General features: G+C 41.8%; 1 protein-coding gene across 2 annotated transcripts in view; it reads right to left on the bottom strand.

The window, feature by feature from the left end:
- Window positions 1-13,237, bottom strand: part of LOC115209939 (phosphorylase b kinase regulatory subunit beta) — a 57,477-nt gene that overhangs the window by 27,976 nt on the left and 16,264 nt on the right. For both annotated transcript variants that reach the window (XM_029778580.2, XM_036509038.1), the window contains exons 5-11: window positions 12,895-12,954; window positions 11,306-11,442; window positions 8,155-8,314; window positions 7,334-7,531; window positions 5,541-5,598; window positions 3,776-3,853; window positions 2,000-2,155 (exon numbers count right to left, since the gene is read on the bottom strand). In XM_029778580.2, the coding sequence (XP_029634440.1) occupies window positions 2,000-2,155; window positions 3,776-3,853; window positions 5,541-5,598; window positions 7,334-7,531; window positions 8,155-8,314; window positions 11,306-11,442; window positions 12,895-12,954 (847 nt within the window). The remainder of the gene's footprint in view (window positions 1-1,999; window positions 2,156-3,775; window positions 3,854-5,540; window positions 5,599-7,333; window positions 7,532-8,154; window positions 8,315-11,305; window positions 11,443-12,894; window positions 12,955-13,237) is intronic.

Raw genomic sequence — 13,237 nt, 5'->3', positions numbered from 1 at the left:
TTTTTGCTGATAATAAATTCCTGTCACTATCTTCATTTCCTTATTTCAATTTGAATGATTATAAACCATGGTTTATATATAAACCCATTATTTTATACATATTAATTATCCCAAATAAATATTAGGTACTGAACCAGTATTATTTCCTTGGATGGCACCACCCCTTAATGAGGCTATTTTAAACTCTAATTGAATATATATATATCTTATGTTAGCTTCACTCATTAGATTGTGGTCATGCTGGAGTAGCACCTTAAAGAATTTTTAGTCAGATGACTCAACTCCAGCCCTAATTTTTTTTAAAGCTTGGTACTTATTCTATCAGTCTTATTTGTCAAACCACTAAGTTACAGGGATGTAAACACACAATCTCTGGTTATCAAGCGAGGGTGGGGGACAAACATAGACAAAAAGACACACACACACATACACACAGATTGAGGAGATGATTATAATTATGGCTATCACCTCATTAGCACACCATGCATGATTGTGGCTAGCATGGTTTTCCAAAATGAAAAGGAGGTCTGTAAGATTTTGACTGATATAAATGGGAACACTACACAATTCCAGGCTAAGATCCAGTAGACTTAATATAAACCACACAGAGAGAATAATATATAAAATAATATACATAATTTTTATTGTTACCAGCGTCACCTTACTGGCACCTGTGCCGGTGGCATGTATAAAAAGATTCAAGTGAGGTCGTTGCCAGTACCGCCTGACTGGCGCCGTGCCGGTGGCATGTAAAAAGCACCCACTGCACTCTCGGAGTGGTTGGCACTAGGAAGGGCATCTAGCTTAGAAACTCTGCCAGATCAAGATTGGAGCCTGGTGCAGCCATCTGGTTCGCCAGCCCTCAGTCAAAATCGTCCAACCCATGCTAGCATGGAAAGCGGACGATAAACAATGGTGATGATGATGATGAATTTAAGTATTGGTGTTATCTTCAACGGTAAGTCTGCTGTATTAGTATTTAGTATTAGTTTTCACATCTTGTCGGAAATGAGTCACTTCCAGTTTGTATCTAGGATCGAGGTTGTTTTGTTTTCAGACAAACGGTTGGGGTCCTTTGTATCTATCCCTATCTCAGAAAATCCACTGTTATCCCTGAATGTTCTCATTTTTTGGTTATTTCATGTTACTGCGAATGTGGCTTTGTACCAATCTGATCAATTTTTTGCTGCTTCTAGAATGATGACCTGACAAAGTTTTTGTAAGATAATTTAAATATATCTAGTTGTTTTCCTTACATTAACATGAGACATATAATAATGTGTAGATAATTGGATATCCATGGGGAAATTGTTTCAGTATATCCAACAATTTTTGCTTTTTTGCTTCATTTGGTACTTTTTCCCACATGTGTCAGTCGTAATAAACATGTTGAATGTATTTTGTAATCAAACTTTGTTACAAGAAAGTTGTATATCGGAAAGTCAAATATCAGTAAAGCCCTGTTCAAATAATAATAAATCTTAGAGCGAGTTATAAGCAGTAGCTACAACACATCGTGATGTATATTTGCCATTTAAATATGGCTAACACCTAAGGGTGGATGCTACTGTAGTTTGTAGCCCCAGGAGGACACCTCCTCCAGCTGGCTATAGACACACTTTCTGTGCCCTATCAGTATTTGCAAAGGGAAGTCATCCTTCCCGTCATCAACTTATGATACACACGGACACACAGACATACACACACACACACACACATATATATATATATATATATATATATATATATACAATGGGCTTCTTTCAGTTTCCGTCTACTAAATCCACTCACAAGGCTTTGGTTGGCCCGAGGCTATAGTAGACGACACTTGCCCAAGATGCTGTGCAGTGGGACTGAACCCAGATCTGATTATCAATTACCGATATGTTGTTTAGGGAACATCTCAGTGATAAAAAAGACAGATTGTCCCCCATAACCAGAACAATGTCGACAGCTGGCGTCAACAACAACAACAACAAAAGTAATATGTATTACTTACGGAGCATCTCAGCTATAAGGAGGACTGATTGTCCCCAGAGAAAAACCCCATCACTTGAACCTTCAGGACTAGGGATCTTTTCAGTACTGCCAGGATTCTTTATTTCATTCTCAATATTTTCCTTTGGAACATAATAATATTTTGGTATCAGATAACCTGAAAAACAGAGAATAATCATTTTCCGTGAATTAGTAAGATTTGGCAACTAGTGACATTCTGAACTGGTTTTTCTTTTTTTTTTTTAATGGCTTAATGGGAGGAAAAGAGCAGAGATTAAAAATCAGGGGCTACAGAGCCCTTTAGGGTCCCCAAGACTGGTAGAAGGAAGGAAGTTATCTTTAGAATACAAACCTGGCTGTAGGTGCCCGAAGAGAAGGTAAAAGCATTAAACCAGGGGACGGATTACATCTACCACCAAAGAATAGCAATGGTATTTCTAACAGGCTTCCACACAGTTTCCTTCAATCAAATTTCAGTTAGCTACAAGACTGACTCTTACTCAAGGTACTGAATGCATGCTACACACTAGGATTGAACCTATAACCATGTGGTTGCAAAGCCAACTAATTAAACCTCATAGCCATGCTAGTTGTTTGGGAGAGTTGTCAATGTACTCGGAGTTCAAGCCCTGGGGACACACTCATTGTTATGCAAGCAATAGAAAAGTCAGTGCTAACGTATTTAACGAACCAAGGCCACTCTGCAGAGTGGTTGGTGTTAGGAAGGGAATCCACCTGTAAAAACCCTGCCAAAACAAACACAGAAGCCTGGCCAGCTCCTGCGAAGCAGTCACACCCATGCCAGCATGGAAGGCAGACGTTAAATGATGATGATGAAGATGAAGATATGTTAAATGCAAAAATTACACATAGGCGCAGGAGTGGCTGTGTGGTAAGTAGCTTGCTAACCAACCACATGGTTCCGGGTTCAGTCCCACTGCCTGACATCTTGAGCAAGTGTCTTCTGCTATAGCTCTGTGCCGACCAATGCTTGTGAGTGGATTTGGTAGATGGAAACTGAAAGAAGCCTGTCGTATATATGTATATATATATAAGTGTGTGTATATGTTTGTGTGTCTGTGTTTGTCCCCCTAGCATTGCTTGACAACCGATGCTGGTGTGTTTACGTCCCCGTAACTTAGCGGTTCAGCAAAAGAGACCGATAGAATAAGTACTGGGCTTACAAAGAATAAGTCCCGGGGTCGATTTGCTCGACTAAAGGCGGTGCTCCAGCATGGCCGCAGTCAAATGACTGAAACAAGTAAAAGAGTATGCAGTGCAGGTGGGGCGGGGAATCATTAGTTTAGTGCTAAATTCTAAGCAAGAAACACAGGGGAGGTAATTCCAAAATTTAAATTAGATAATGTAGTGAAATCCATTGGAGAGTGGATCTGATGTTCAGACAACTCTCAACAGGTTTCAGCATTATTAGACCTCCTCACTGATATAAAATCATATATATGTATAGTGATACAGTGATTGCAGTATGGAAGACACAAGTTAGCTATTCAGAAACACTAAAAATACTTAACTTTACTTAAATATTTAAGTGAAGTTGATGATCTTGGTGTATTTCTAAATGGCTAAATTGTCTTCCATATTGTAATCACTTAAGAAGAAGAAGAAGAAGAAAGAGAAGGAGAAGAAGAAGAAGAAGAAGTGGAAGAAGAAGGAGGAAGAAGAAGGAAGAAGAAGAAGAAGAGGAAGAAGAAGAAGAGAAGAAGAAGAAGAAGAAGAAGAAGAAGAAGAAGAAGAAGAAGGATATACAACAACTCACCATATCCAGTCTGTTTCAATAAAGGTTTAAGGCGTTGGTAATACTCTTCAACCAGTGCCTTATTGCCTTTGAATTCATCTGAAAATCAATTAGAAAAATAATGAACTTACAATATTTATGAGGAACATATTGTGAACATAACACAAAATGCAATAATGACACACTCTATCAATCTATATTTAAGCGTGTATGTATATACATATACATGGGCTGATGGGGTGAAGCATGACCTTTGAATGTTGGGCAGTGACGAAAGACCGAGATCTCTGGAGATATGCAGTGACTGAGGAAACCCGGCAAATAATGGGAGATCACAGTTGTAGCCCTATGCCAGTGTCGCATAACCAGCCCACTCAAAAAAGTTCCTTTGGATTGTAGGGCGACATGCCGTGCTTGAGGGGACCTATTGAGTCAAGTGCATCAACATCACCAACAAAATCGAATCAGCACAATCAGATGGAAATTGTAGTTGTGGCTGAGGCCCGCACTGCCTGTTTGGCTCCCCCGTGCTGGTGGCATGGAAAAAGCACCATCCAAATAAGGTCGATACCAGCCTCCCTCGACTTTGGTTCACATGCCGGTGGCGCATAAAAGCACCATCCGAACATGTTATGCCAGCCCCCTCTGGCCCCTGTGCTGGTAGCACATAAAAAGCACCCACTACACTCTCAGAGTGGTTGGCATTAGGAAGGGCATTCAGCTGTAGAAACACTGCCAGATCAGATTGCAGCCTGGTGCAGTCTCCTGGCTTCGCAGACCCCTAGTCGAACCGTCCAACCCATGCCAGCATGGAAAACAGACGTTAAACGATGAGGATGATGATGATAATGATGTATATATATTTATATGTATGTATGTGTGCATGCATGAACCAGGGACATAGAAAGGCTTGGGTTGGTGTCTGACGGTGCAGCAAACCCACTGGGAATGAAAGACCCCTGGCCTTTGTCAAGGCATCCCTTTAGGAGAAGGCTAACACATGTGCAAAACCTGCAGCTCTACTGGACCAGATATCTTTCCCTTTGCTTGTCCATGGCTTCCTTGCTTTTGCTTATGAGAGTCGTTGTGGTGTTGTGCATTCTGCACTTGATTTAAAACCTTTTCACAGGGCATTGCTGACACCTTCCAGTTTAATGGTTGTGCTTGTTACTGGCACCTGTGATGGTAGCATGTGTAAAAAGATTCGAGCGAGGTCATTGCCAGTACCGCCTGACTGGCCCCCGTGCTGGTGGCACGTAAAAAGCACCCACTACACTCTCAGAGTGGTTGGCGCTAGGAAGGGCATCCAGCTGTAGAAACTCTGCCAGATCAAGACTGGAGCCTGGTGTGGCCATCTGGCTCTCTAGACCTCAGTCAAACCGTCCAACCCATGCCAGCATGGAAAACGGACGTTAAATGATGATGATGAGTTATGAATGAAACCCCTCGACACCAAGAACCCTGTTCTGCTCTGGATCCCCTTCAACCTCTCTGTTCCTTACATAATGCCACTTCTCACAGGGTTTGTAGTCTTGCAAACTGTATGACGATCTCACAAGTGCTGGTGTCACATGAAAAAGTACCCAGTACAGGCTGTAAAGGGGTTGGCGCTATGAAGGGTATCCTGTTGTGGGAACCAATGCCAAACGCAGTAATGAGTTAGCTGCGACAGTGCATGTGTGTGTGTGTGTGTGTGGGAAGTGAAGGTTCTACTCACACTCAATAATGAGTTAGCTGTGATAGTGCATGCATGTGTGTGTGTGTGTGAAGTGAAGGGGCTACTTACACTCAATCATGAGGTAGGCATAGAACATTGGCCACTCACACTCAATGCCATCAAAGTTCTGTAAAGACAGAATTAAAAAAATTGGTCAGTTTTTCTTACAATGAATACAACATTTCTTTTAGTAAAAATATAGTCGATGTCTCTGACACTGTGTTGGACAGTGGTCAACTATGTATGGTTATGGATGGGCATTTATGCGGTCAGTTACGTGGGGAAATTATTGGATACTCGTCAGCTATGTGTCACTGTTGGACAGTGGTCAGTTATGCATGGCTGTTGTTATACAGTAGTCAATTATGAATATAGTTTGACAGTAGATAACTCTGTTGTTATTGTCGGACAGTGGTCAGATATATGTTATTGGACAGTGGTCAGATATATGTTATTGGACAGTGGTCAGATATATGTTATTGGACAGTCTCATTGTAAATAGCCTAGAGAGGAATTACCAATGTCATGTTGGTCTATACTTGGCATATTTTTCTATGAAACTGAACCCTTCACCGATATCACAAGATTTCCAGTAAGAACTCACAGGAAATTCTGTTGGTCAGTAATTATAGACCATTGGGATACATCTATCACTATGGGCTATAATAACTGACCAATAGATACAGTGGCATTATATCAGTGATCAGGTCATAGATGTGCCACCATGGTCTAAAATAACTGACCAACAGACTAATGTAGGGTCATGTGATGCCGTATAGTTTGTTAATGTAATGTCATGTAAGTTATTAATGTGCACCTAAGTGGCACCTTGGGCACATGTCTTCTACTACAACCTTCGGCTGACCAAAGCCTTGTTAGTGGGTTTGGTGGGTGGAAACTGAAAGAAGCCCATTGTGTGTGTGTGTGTCTTACCACCACTTGACAACCAGTGTTGTTTGTGTCTGTCCCCCATAACTTAGCGGTTCGGCAAAACTGACTGATAGAACAAGCTTTAAAAGAAATTGAGGTTGATTCATTCAACTGAAAACCCTTCAAGGTGGTGCCCCAGTATGGCCACAGTCCAATGACTGAAACAAGTAAAAGATAAAAGACACCACATGGTGGGGTGGAGTTAAAGAGTCACATACCCCAAAATGTGCCTCATGTGGTGGTTCCATGCTCAAGGCAACTGACCAAAGTGGATAACAAAGGAATTATTTAATGACGTAAAAATATGTAAATGTCATTAACCATCTCGCTTAATGAAAAGTAATTAAGACAATGAAATATACTGTATCAAAAATTATGGTTTTGGGTTCAGTCCCACTGTGTGGAACCTTGGGCAAGTGTCTTCCACTATAGCTTCGGGCCAACCAAAGCCTTGTGAGTGGATATGGTAGACACAAACTGAAAGAAGCCTGTCGTGTGTGTGTGTGTGTGTGTGTGTGAGTGTTTGTGTGTCTGTGTTTGTCCCCCTAGCATTGCTTGGCAACCGATGCTGCTATGTTTACGTCACCGTAACTTAGCAGTTCGGCAAAAGAGACTGATAGAATAAGTACTAGGCTTACAAAGAATAAGTCCTGGGGTCAATTTGTTTGACTAAAGACGGTGCTCCAGCATGACCGCAGTCAAATGACTGAAACAAATAAGAGAGTAAAAGAGTATATGCAGCCCTTTAGCCAGCTAGAAATAGCAGCCAGATTCCTGCAAATCACATTTACAATAGGAAAGAATCATTAGAAAATGACTTTGATATACAAAACGAGTGATGGTCACAACCTGAATGTCTTTAGTCGTTAGTCTCTTTAATCAGGGCTAGTCTGAGGCTGAACAACACCAAAACAACATAAAAGTCTGCTAACCTTAATCTCTGCTGGCACGTAGTGCTTACGAGATTCATCTTCTAGAACAGTCTTATAGCCGTCACGGAGGTAGCGTTTCAATCCGTAGTTGCCACTGAGTTTGCGCAGAACTTTGCTGATTGCTCGTTCACGCAAGTATGTTTCGTGGATGCCAAATGCTGGCCAGCTGATTGCTGGAAGAAGGGAGGCATCAGTATTCTGTAAACAAAAATAAGAGAGACATTTAAACATCAGCAAGAATTAAGCAACCCTTCATCATCATCATTTAACATCCGTTGTCCATGCTGCCATGGGTTAGATGGTTTGACCAGGGCTGGCATGCTGGAAGGCTGCACCAGACACCAGTCTGATCTGGCATGGTTTCTACAGCTGGATGCCCTTTCTAATGCCAACCACTCCGAGAGTGTAATGAGTTCTTCTATGTGCCACTGGAACAGGTGCCATTTGTGTGACACTGATATTTGCCATGACTGCAATTTTACTTGGTTTGACAGGTCTTCTTCTCAAGCATAATTCCAAAGGTCTCCCTCATTGCTTCTGTGAGACCCAACACTCGAAAGGAGCTCTTCATGTGCCACCGGCGTCAGCCACTTTGCCTCTGTGAGGCCCAATGCTCAAAAGGTGCTTTTTACATGTCACTGGCATGGGTGCCAGTTCAGATTGGTGCCTAGTTCAGCCACTGGCTCTCCGGACCTCAATCAAACCGTCCAACCCATGCCAGCATGAAAAACGGACATTAAACGATGATGATGATGATGAAAGAGTAAATGGTAAAGAAAGATATGAGAATTGATAAATCGAAGAAGAAACTTTCCACAAACCTTGGAATTTGACTCTCGAGGTAGGATGGTTTCAAAAATAGTTCGGTTCCGATTGTGGGCATCAATGTCAATATAAATGACAGACCAGGAAGCACCATATTCTCCAAACAGGTTCACTCCACTTATGGATTCCAAAGCAGCTTTACAGAAACCAATAGAACTAGAAGGAATTAAAAGGAAGAACATAAGAGATGTTGCATAGTAAATGGTTTAAGGTTTCATCCACTTAAATAGGGCATGGTTGTTGGTGCAGGTGCAGTATAGATGCAGGCATGGCTGTGTGGTTAAGAAGTTTGCTTCCTAACCATGTGGTTTTGAGTTCAGTCCCACTGTACAGCACCTTGGGCAAGTGTCTTCTCCTATTGCCCCAAATCAGCCAAAGCCTTGTGTGTGGATTTAGTTGATGGAAGCTGAAAATAAGCCCATTCTATATCCTAGCAAATCCACCCATCTACGATGGAGGCATGAAGTGACGGAGGGAAGTCATAGCATCAGTATGTATTGAGAAAGGTGTAACATGGACTTGATAGATTACTGGGTAATGTCTTAGAGAAATCACATTATTGTTGGTGACACAGCATTCCCTTGCAGCCATGTGACATGTGTTTGTGACTAAGTGACAGCCTCTGTATCATGAATGGTTATGTGGACCACTCCTAACGGAAGCCAGGGCTTCCTTCAACCACTTCATAAAAAGTATTAAGACAAAAATGTTATTTAGATATACTTTTTATTTTAGTTGCTTACACTATTTTACGCTTGTTTATACTCTTATACATTGAAAGTTCACAAATTTCCTTATTTAAATTACGAATCATATTCCTTTTGATAATATTAATATGATTACAAAACTTCTTTGTAGATGATATTTCTTGTTTGGTCAACATTAATTTTCAAATTACTGGAGTCCATTGCTCTACTCATAGCGACGTATAACTGGCCATGTGTAAACATCGGAGTGGGTAAAAATACACCTACACAATCTAAAGTCTGGCTCTGGGCCTTGTTTGCTGTGAATGTGCGAGCGGAATCTTTAGGGTTGCAAAAAATCAAACTAAGACTTACTTCTCACTGTTCAATCCATGGATGTTCTGGTACCATGGATTATTCTGATTGATAAAACTGAGATGTAAACAATAGCTGCTTCGATCAGCCGTTTTGAATCCTGCTCAAGACAGACACACTTCAGTAACCACTAGATAATCACACACACCATATACTGACACATACTTTTTCCATTTTATTTTTGCTATCAATCGTCCTCACGACCCCCTTTGTATCTACGATGGGGCCACAGACTATATGATGAAAATCCAGAGTTACTCATGGTCGGTGAATTTTTTATAAAAATGCAAAGGTAGTTTCATCATCATCGTTTAACGTCCACTTTCCATGCTAGCATGAGTTGGACGATTTGTCTGAGGTCTGGCAAACCAGACTCCAATCTGATCTGGCAGAGTTTCTACAGCTGGATGCCCTTCCTAACGCCAACCACTCCGAGAGTGTAGTGGGTGCTTTTACGTGCCACCGGCACGAGGGCCAGTTTGGTGGTACTGGCAACAGCCACGCCAAAATGGTGCTTTTTACATGCCACCTGCACAGGAGCCAGTCCAGCGGCACTGACAACAACTTCACTCGAATTCAAAAATTGATATCCACAAAATAATCATACTTTGTGATTTTTTTCAATGCTAAAAATCTTCCTGACTATCGTCTTTGTAATCCCAATAAGTATCGTAACCATTGGTCCAGTGGTCTGGTTGTGAAGAGGGAACAGACAAAGAGACGGATAGATAGACGGACATAACACCCATTATACGAGGGTGAGTCAAAAAGTAATGCCATTTTGTTTAGGACAGGTATAATTACCAACACAGGAACATGTATCATACATCAAAATGAAGCTGGTCCTCTGTGGATCACATCCCTACTTCTCAACATAGTCACTGTTTCTCTCTGAGGGAGTGGAAACTGTAGTGAAGAAGTGGCTCAAAGAAAAGTCAACAGAATTTTACAGGGCAGGGATACATGCTCTCATTCGAAGGTGGAACATTGCTATTGAGAGAAACGGTGACTATGTTGAGAAATAGGGATGTGATCCACAGAGGACCAGCTTCATTTTGATGTATGATACATGTTCCTGTGTTGGTAATTATACCTGTCCTAAACAAAATGGCATTACCTTTTCACTAATACTCGTAGTAAAATAGAAAATCTGCCCATCTATTATGGGAAATAAAGGGATAGTAACGCAAATCTAAACCCTCTAAATTCACGAACTATACAGTAGGGAAATCCATAGTTAATCCTCATTGCCAGAATTTTAACAAACAAAAAAAAAATCAAAGGTAATTTGTTAATACAAAAGTCAATATTCACTAAATAACCATACTTTTTTACATTTTTTTTGCTAAAAACCTTCCTGATTACCTCCTTCGTAATCCTGAAAAACATTGTGGCCATTGGTAGAGATGCTTGACTGCAAAGCGGGAACAGATGAACAGACAGACGGACGTAATGCTCATTATAGTGGCATGTAATAAGCACCATTCGAGCGTAGGTCGATGCTAGTGCAGTCTGACCGGCTCCCAGAGCTGGAGACATGTAAAAAGTACCATGTGAACATTGTCGATGCCAGTGCCCCTGACTCGCCCCTGTGCTGGTGACACGTAAAAAGCACCCAGTACACTCTTGGAGTGGTTGGTGTTAAGAAGGGCATCCAACTGCAGAAACCTTGCCAGATCAGATTGGAGCCTGGTGCAGCCTCCTGGCTTGCCAGACCTCGGTCGAACCATCCAACCCATGCCAGCATGGAAAGCGGATGTTAAATGATGATGATGATGATGATTGTCTCTCTGGGTGTGTTTGTGTGTGTCTTTTGGTTTTGACCTAACATGATGGTTGTAAAGGAACATTATTTTCATACAAGGGAGATTGTTCATTTCATATCTCCCATGAAAAACATGTTTGGCCATGGGGAAATATTTTGTTGCTTGGAAACAGAGATGAGGGTCGGCAACAGGGAGGGCATCTGGGTATAGGAAATCTGCCTCAACAGATTCCTTCTGGGAGAGAGAATGTTAAACAATGACGAAGATGATGAATGAAATGAGAAAACGAAGAAGAGATCAGCTGAAGAGAAAACACTTACCTTGCATGTATTTCTGTACTGCCATTGTTATATTTCGTTCCCCTCTTCCACATGCCATAGTCAGGAGTGCGATAGGCACGCTCAACGTAGAACACAAGATTCTGTACAAAGTTCACTTCGTCAGATGAAAATATCACCTGAAAAGGAGACAATAATATTTTTATCAGTTTATCTGGGTTTTTTTTTTTTTTCTGCCAGTGCCAAGTAAAAAGCATTGGTAATGGTGCCATGTAAAAAGCTCCCCATACACTCTGTGAAGTGGTTGGCATCAGAAAGGAAATCCAGCCAAGGAAACTCCGCCAAAACAGACAACGGAACCTGGTGTGGCTCCTGTCAAACCATCCAAACCATTCCAGCATGGAAAATGAACATTAAATCATTACAATGATGATGACAATTTATTTTGTATTTTGGCATCCGATGGCTGGTCTGCTTAAGCACCGCCCGAGCGTGATCGTTGCCAGAGCAGCCAACCGGTTTCCGTGGTGGTGGCACGTAAAAGGGCACCATTCGAGCATGATCGTTACCAACGTCGCTTCACTGGCACCTGTGCCGGTGGCATGTGTAAAAGGATTTGAGCGAGGTCATTGCTAGTACTGGCTGACTGGTCCCCACGCCAGTGGCACGTAAAAAGCACCCACTACACATTCGGAGTGGTTGGCGTTAGGAAAGGCATCCAACTGTAGAAACTCTGCCAGATCAAGATTGGAGCCTGGTGCAGCCACCTGGTTCGCCAGACCTCAGTCAAACCGTCCAACCCATGCTAGCATGGAAAGCAGAAGTTAAACGATGATGATGATGATGATTTCATATTTCAAAAGGCAGACCTGGCAATAAATCCTACCCCACCTCTCAAACACTCTCCATATTTAGTTTTTCTTTTTCTTTTTCCTCCTTTCATCCAATTCTCTTTTTTCGCCTTGTAAGTTACTCAGTGACCCCCACCAGTGCTGTTGTCATGGAAAAAAAAAGACAAAAAACACCCAGTAAACTCTATAAAGTGGTTGGCATTTGGAAGGGCATCCAACTGTAGAAACCCTTCCAAAGATGACAAAGCAGCATCGTGTAAGCCTGCAGCTTGCTTGATCCTGTCAAAGCATCAAACCCATGGCAGCATGGCTGATGGATGTTAAATGATGATGATGACGATTTGATCAGAGAGAAGGAAGACATGGCTTTCATCATCATCATCATCATCATTGCTTAACGTCCGTTCTCCATGCTAGCATGGGTTGGACGGTTCGACCGGGGATCTGGGAAGCCAGAAGGCTGCACCAGGCTCCAGTCTTATCTGGCAATGTTTCTACAGCCTAATGCCAACCACTCCGTGAGTGTAGTGGGTGCTTTTTACGTGCCACCCGCACAGGTGCCATGTAGTAAATTAATGCCCAGTGAGACAGATGTCTCCCTCTCACAGAGTCCTCACTGTTGCAAGTATTTGGGGCAGGTTTCTAGTTTGAGGAAATCCCCCCCACTCTCTGCCTGCCTTCCAACAGTCTTGGAGGCCCTGGAAAAAGTCATGCACATGGCCCTTTCCCTCCTGACGAAAAAAAAATATTAAAAGAAATTCCATCTGGATGATATCTTACCTGGAGGCCAGAGGTTATCATCTGGACAAGGAAGATGAGGTAGAGACCAACAACATCAAGCTGAAGAGAAAGGAAAACGTTTCGGTTAGATTCAGATATTTACAGGATGTCCTTATATGCTAGAAATGGCAACCAAATTATACCGTAAGGATCTACTGGATAGTGTATGTGTCCGGATATATTAGAAATGGAAAACTAATCACCACCAAATCACACCTTAATGTTATATATATATATAAAAAAAAGATATAATGTCTGAATAAAAATATACTGGATTGTCATAGCTGGAATGTCTCTGATTATATACCTTCTGCATGAAAGCTGACCTGGGGTTAAACAACAA

The sequence above is a fragment of the Octopus sinensis genome, linkage group LG1 (genome assembly GCF_006345805.1).
Source record: "Octopus sinensis linkage group LG1, ASM634580v1, whole genome shotgun sequence".
Lineage (NCBI taxonomy): Eukaryota > Metazoa > Mollusca > Cephalopoda > Octopoda > Octopodidae > Octopus > Octopus sinensis.
Note: the sequence above shows the minus strand (reverse complement) of the source record. Positions and strands in the feature narration are given on the sequence as shown.